At 33.4% G+C, this 6,384-nt stretch overlaps 1 protein-coding gene across 1 annotated transcript; it reads right to left on the reverse strand.

The window, feature by feature from the left end:
* Positions 1-254: 254 nt before the first annotated feature.
* Positions 255-2,611, reverse strand: LOC105793862 (uncharacterized). Its single transcript, XM_012622721.2, has 5 exons — positions 2,446-2,611; positions 1,463-1,586; positions 979-1,075; positions 631-717; positions 255-516 (listed from the first exon to the last, which is right to left on the reverse strand). Exons 1-5 carry the CDS (start codon positions 2,507-2,509, stop codon positions 382-384), a joined length of 507 nt encoding a protein of 168 aa, XP_012478175.1. The 5' UTR covers positions 2,510-2,611; the 3' UTR covers positions 255-381.
* Positions 2,612-6,384: the final 3,773 nt, after the last annotated feature.

The following is a 6,384-nucleotide window of genomic DNA, read 5'->3' on the forward strand; positions in this document are numbered from 1 at the left end:
TTTTCCTTTAGTGCCCTTGCATTATTTTCAATTTTCCAGAATGACCACACCGCAAACAAATTGTTGGGAACAATAAAAGAATATTATATTTAAAATAATAATAATAATAATAATAAAAAAGCCTGCTTCATTTAGTATATGTAAGAGAACAAGCAATTTTGTGGGTAAGTTTGAGATCATCTTTTATGGTGGTGAAGGAAATTGAATATCTAATGTGAAGTAGTATGCATTTGTGCAACAACCACCCCGTAACATAGTGAAGAGACAGACTGTTTACTTGAAAACAGGAAAATTACAATAAATTCACATATTATTTCATACCGAGGATGACAATATCAGTTAAGTGTTAAAACAGCATCTGAATAATACAAGGTAGCCCATTCATATGGCAGTTTCAATTTCATCAGAGTTCACCGCAACTCCATTCGGAGCATCTTCGGATCGAAGCTGAGCAGAAACATCATCAATAGCAGAGTTCAACTGAGCAATCTTCTCGGTCAGTATCTTTCGTGTTTTCTGCAACACAAACCCCACTTATTACCATTTAGAGGACGCATGTTTAATCCGTAATCACTTGTCCTTTAGACGCCAATAATTATAGACAAAAAAGGTGGGAGGGGGGGAAGTTACCTCCAAAGCTTTTTCTTCATCATATATGAATTTAGGTAGTCTCTTCATTAGATCCTTTCTATCAGCTCCAGCTACTGCCTTGCTGATCTATTGAAGAATAACAAGAAAACCCAAATTCAACATCATATAAGCCATGACAATAAATAGTGCAGGTTATACAAAAAGCCAAACACAAATAATAGTTCCCAGAGTTCTGCAGGTCTGAATCATCTAAACAGAAAAATCAGAACGAATTGATGAATCAATGGAGATGTTTTATTTTACTTGAACAGATAACAAATATGCATAATGGAGAAACAAGGAGATATTTTAGTGCAATTTTGCATCCATTTGCAATGCTAATATCACCTGGGGAGCAAATACACATCCAAGTGCACCAACCACAAGTCCTCCCAAAATAAAACCTCCAACAAAGATGCTTGCACTGCTTGGTCTTTCACCATCACTAAGGACACAAGAAGAGAAAGACTCCCACTGAGTATTTCTATAATATTAATGCCCACAACAGAACATCCAAAAACAACATAATACAAACTTAAGGTATGTTACTCAAGACTTAGATATGAATGTCGGTTACATGTATATGTTCGACATGGGTATATTCAAAATTTTCTAAGTTTTTTTCCATACATTTGGATGGTCTTTGGAGTGTCATCTCTCCATATCCAATCCAAATGTGTCTGAAACATACACTTGAAGAAAAATAAAAAGTTGGATCAACATAGAACCTAATATTTAGTTGATAATGCTTTCATTAGTAGGTGCCAGTTACAGGACTACTTGTACGTATTATTATGCATTCTTGTGCTCCGAACGTGATCAGTGATGATACCTGTAGGAAGCTTGAACTGTTACTACTGGCCTTCTAGAGGAAGAAAGATGCAGTTTTCCTAAGCCATTACAATTGAATGACAAGTTTGTGGGACTAGCACCCCCTGCTGTCTTTAAATGTGAGCCTAAACACACACACAAAAAAAGTAAGGAACAAAACAATGATACAGCTTTGGTGTAGACATACAATAGAAAATAGAATTAATATTAGTTTAGTTTTGCGTTTGTATAAAGAGCAAAGACAACCAATTTTCTGATTTCAAAGAATGGACATGAGCATGATGACGATAATGATGGTATGATCTAAAAATCTGAATCAACACTAAAACCCTGATTCTTGTTGTAAAAGATCTGAACGGCTGAACTAAAATAAACAAACAATCATGAGCATCATGTCAAACAATCAATTCCAACCAAGCTATTACCTTTAGCGAATCCAATCGTTATCTTTTCATCTTTAGCTTACAGCATTTGCAGTCGGTTATTTCCCCAGGGTTTAAGGGTACACCAAGTCAAATATTTTATAAGTATGCTAACAAATTTAAAGAATGAATAAGGCCTATTGTAATTATTCTACTACCCTCCCACAGCTTCAATATTGAAAATTTAATCAAAGTCCACAGATACAACGAAGATGGATCATATTCCTTCAATTTTTTTTTTCTGCATCACTATCTTATTTCACTGAATAAAAAAAAAAAAAAACAAGTACAGTTTAGGGCAATCAAAATTAAGCAGGGTCTTGAACCCAAAAAAATAATTGAAATGACTAGTGTAGAACTAAATGCAGCTAAAAGTTTTCAGCTACTGCAATAAATCCGACGGGCTAAGCAAGAAAGAAGAGGAGAGTATTAATTTATTATGCATTAGAACTTAGAATTTGAATCATATTCCATTTAAAATAAAGTTGATTAGAACGAATGAACAGAAAAAACAAGATTAGAAGAAAAAAAGAACAGAGATGAAGAAAAGGAATTATATTACCAGAAGAAGATAATTGGAATGGAAGACTTGTGGGTAAAACCAAAGAATTAGAGAGGATAGTCATAATGTAAGAGAGAGAGAGAGAGAGAGAGAAATGCAAAGGAAAGGAAGCAGGTGAGAATTGAAAGCAGGGAAGTTGATTTTGACTTTGAGAAGCCCTGTGGTGGAAGTTGTTGGGCCAGGCCTAACTTCTTCTATGGCGCCCGTTGTTTACTTATATTTCTGAAATATAGATATTTATCAGTTCCGGGACATCATGAGGGTTTCTGTGCTGGTTCAGAATTTGTAGTCCAATACTCCAATTCTGTCATGCAGTGCTACAAGTTATTTTAATATTAATTTAATTAATATATTTAATCGAAAAAATTATAAATTTAATTTAAAATATTTTAAAAAAATTATAAAAATATTTTATTTTTTATTTTTATATAAATTAAAAATATTTTAAAACACTAAAAATAATCGAGGTCCAAGAATCAAACTGGAATTGACGAAAATTTGTACATTTATTATTAACATTTTTATAAATATATTTTTACATAAAAGATTTTACTTTTACACACGTGAGTGTGATATAATCCAACGTTCTAAAATTAAATTAATTCAACCAAAATATTATACAACTCCCATTGTATGCTTGGAAATTGGTTTTAACCGAGCAAAGTGAATGGCTTTGGGCAGAGAATCCACTTAAAATTGTTAAATCAACCTAAACAATCGATAGTGTGCCAACTTGACATATTTATGTGCTTTATTCAATTTGGCGTTGTGCCTTTCTACCGTTTTCTTTTCTTTTCTTTTTCTATTTTATTTTTTTAGCTTTATTCAATTATATTTCCTTTGTTATTTTCTTTTATTATGAGCAACTAAATCAATTTCTAACCAAAGGTAAACCAAAATTCGGTATTTGAATTGTGAGATCCGAAATCGTATTTAACCCTTCTCGTTAAGGTATTTGCTTTTTCTCCAGGTTAAGAGATAGATAGGATCGTCTCATAGTATTGTTTTTAGCTCCGTGTCAAGAAGGATCCTTTATACAGTGCTGGGAACAATACACAATTGGTACAACTAATTTGGTGCTGAATTACTTTACCGAAGAACAAGTTGGTGTGGTTCAATTGGCAGTGCAGTTGGGTGACGTTGTGGGATTAAGTGATCTAATCTAAATGATCCACGCAGTTGAGATTGTTAACAAGAGTATGATTCTTCTAGTTTGCAAGGCTGCTAGCGGATTAAGTCGTGGAAGCGTCTTTTGGGGTTATTCATTCGATAAGGGTTAATCGTTGGGTGGTTCCCATGATTATTTACGATTAAGGAAGAATTGGTTATTGAAGCGTCCTTAATCACTATATATGTAACTGCCCGCCCAACGAAGTTCTAGTATTCGGTTACTGTTTATCGAGATATGGTCTTTAATGTAAATTTTGAATAAGGTATTAGTTTTGACTAAGTATAAGACTCTATGAATGTGCTAACTGGCGAATCTTGTGTTTGGTGAGCTCAGTAGTTTGGTCTGTGGAGTATACACCACCCTAGTTGTTTAGGCGTTTAAGTTAAGTTCGTAATTTGATAGAATTAGTTATTATTTTTGGGTGGGACGATTTAGTTAGTCTAATGAGAACTGGTTAGAATGGAACTAAATTACTATAGTTCATAAGACTAAAATTATGGTAAGAGTACTTAGTCACGGTTATCGAGGGAGGGTTAGTGGGATAATTTGATTTTTTCTCTAAACCTTACTTTCGTGTTTAGTTGTATAAAGTTAGTAGTGACTTCTTGGGCAAGTTTTATGTCTTCTTCGCATTCATTTTCCTTTTAGATTTTTCTCTACTCTCGCTTCTTCTGAAACTTAAGACCAGAAACCTGCTTAAAGTTGGGTTTGCTGTATTTAGCTAACTCATTCGTTTATTTTAGCACTCTGGAAACTATCGATGAACTCTAGGTTATTTCTTGGTTATTTACGTGATCTTAGCAATGCATGCTTTAGTGTTAGATTTGTATGTAAGGAAGGAAAATTCCTGAATCTGGGTTTTATGATGATTTTTCTTACAAGCATATTTAATTTATGGTATAGTGATCTGATAAGTTTAACTATCTATATTATAGCTCAAGACACTCTTGAAGGTTCTCGTAATAAGGGCAAAGGTCCTGCTGTTTAGACTTATTGCACTTTCTGGTAAGTTCCATCTTACTTCTATGTGTGTATTGTCTTTGTTAATATTTTGCTTAAGGTAAGTATTCATACCCTGTAAAGATGAAATGTCTGTATATGAATGATGGTTTTTCAGAGTTGTTAGTCTGGTTTTAGCGTATCTGTGTTAAAGAGTATGAACTATTCTTCATGTTTAAACCACTACCTTTTACTCTAACAAGAACGATATAAACTGAATCATGGAAATAATGGTTAAGGAAAATATATTCATGGCATTGCCTTCAATGGATTGTACATTGAACTAGCAGATCATGATACATGAAAAATGTTGTGTAGCCTCTAGCAGGGCAATTATACGTTGCAAACCAGATTGTCAAATCACAACAAAAGACATAAATGATATGGCTTTGACTAAAGGATCCGAGTACATGGTTAACATGAAAAAAAGTTTGTCTAAATGGTGTCATGGGTGTACCATATATGCCAAAGGAAAGGTATGCGTATAGGTTGTCTGTGTACGGTACTCGCCATCTAACGTATAGTGTGATTGTTTGACTATTTGAAATGGTGCATTTGGGTGCATTAGTAAATATTTGATATGTTTTCTCTAGGAACTCACTAAGTTCTTTGAACTTACTTAATTACCTCTCATTCTCAAGCTTGCTGTAGAAGTAAAAGAAGTATTGTTGGACTACGACAGAGGACAATTTTTGTTGTGAGATTTCTAGTGTTTTGTATTATGCATGACATGGTAGGGTGATGTCGAGATGTTTAATTTTGAAGAATGAATCTTGTATTTAAACTTATGTTCATGAAAGTATGATTCTAATGAATTTACAATGAAGTATTTATAGTGATACAATGTGCTATTTTAATTAGTCTTGTACGTCAAATGGTTTATATTTCATATCACCTTAAACTATAGTTTAAGTTAGTTGCACTAAAAATAGTTTTTAAGATAATGGTTTAAAGTAGTGACACAATATTATTGGATCCTCCTTAAGGATTGGGTTTGGAGTGTTTCAAGTTTTGGAATCAGAGCTAAGGTTTAGCGAATTCTTGAAAAGACTGAAGGCAATGTCACACTCCTATCATCCATAGTACACCTCTAGCTTAGTTCTTAATGCTTTGTACTAAGATAAATCTTCTTTTGTAGTAAGATAAGAAAATGTCTAATAGCTTTAAAGAAGCCGCCATGAGGAAATGGAAAGTCATGTGCCTACCCAAGAACAAGCTACTACTGCCAACAACATGGGTAATACAAAGAACACATTTAGAAATGTGTTTTTCACGATGATGACTCAATTGTTTGATCAATTATTGGAAATAACCAAGAACCTCAACCACAACAACCTTATCAGCCACAACATGAAGTGGTTCATTCAACTCAACATGCTCCACCTTTACCTACTACAACTCAACTTAAGATTGATCCTATTAGAGAGATTCAGAAAATAGGTGCCAAGGAGTTCCTTGGTGATAAGGGAAATGTAACAACCCGTTTTTAGTGAAATCAAAATAGTGGTTTTGGGACCACAAATATGAAGTCAAAAAATTTATTGTATTACTTTTTTATGGTCTACAACATGATAGTATTATCGTATAAAAATTTTGTTAAAAAATTTTACCGTTTACATGCTCAATTTGATAAAAAGAACTAAATCACGTAAAGTGCAAAAGTTGAGTTCTAATAGCTAGAGGTATTAAATAGCTATGGAACTTTAAAGTGGAGGTCCTTATATGGTAATTAGACCATTAGTATGTTAGTGGATGATAATGGCTTGGCA

This window comes from Gossypium raimondii, chromosome 3 (genome assembly GCF_025698545.1).
Source record: "Gossypium raimondii isolate GPD5lz chromosome 3, ASM2569854v1, whole genome shotgun sequence".
In the NCBI taxonomy this organism is placed as follows: Eukaryota; Viridiplantae; Streptophyta; class Magnoliopsida; order Malvales; family Malvaceae; genus Gossypium; species Gossypium raimondii.

Excerpts from the sequence above, each read along its gene's own strand:
- LOC105793862 (XM_012622721.2), bottom strand. The coding sequence starts at position 2,509 with ATGACTATCCTCTCTAATTCTTTGGTTTTACCCACAAGTCTTCCATTC. Across the intron at positions 1,076-1,462 it reads ACAGTTCAAGCTTCCTACAG|TGATGGTGAAAGACCAAGCA; the intron begins GTATCATCACTG and ends TTGTGTCCTTAG. Across the intron at positions 517-630 it reads ATGAAGAAAAAGCTTTGGAG|AAAACACGAAAGATACTGAC; the intron begins GTAACTTCCCCC and ends TTTGTGTTGCAG.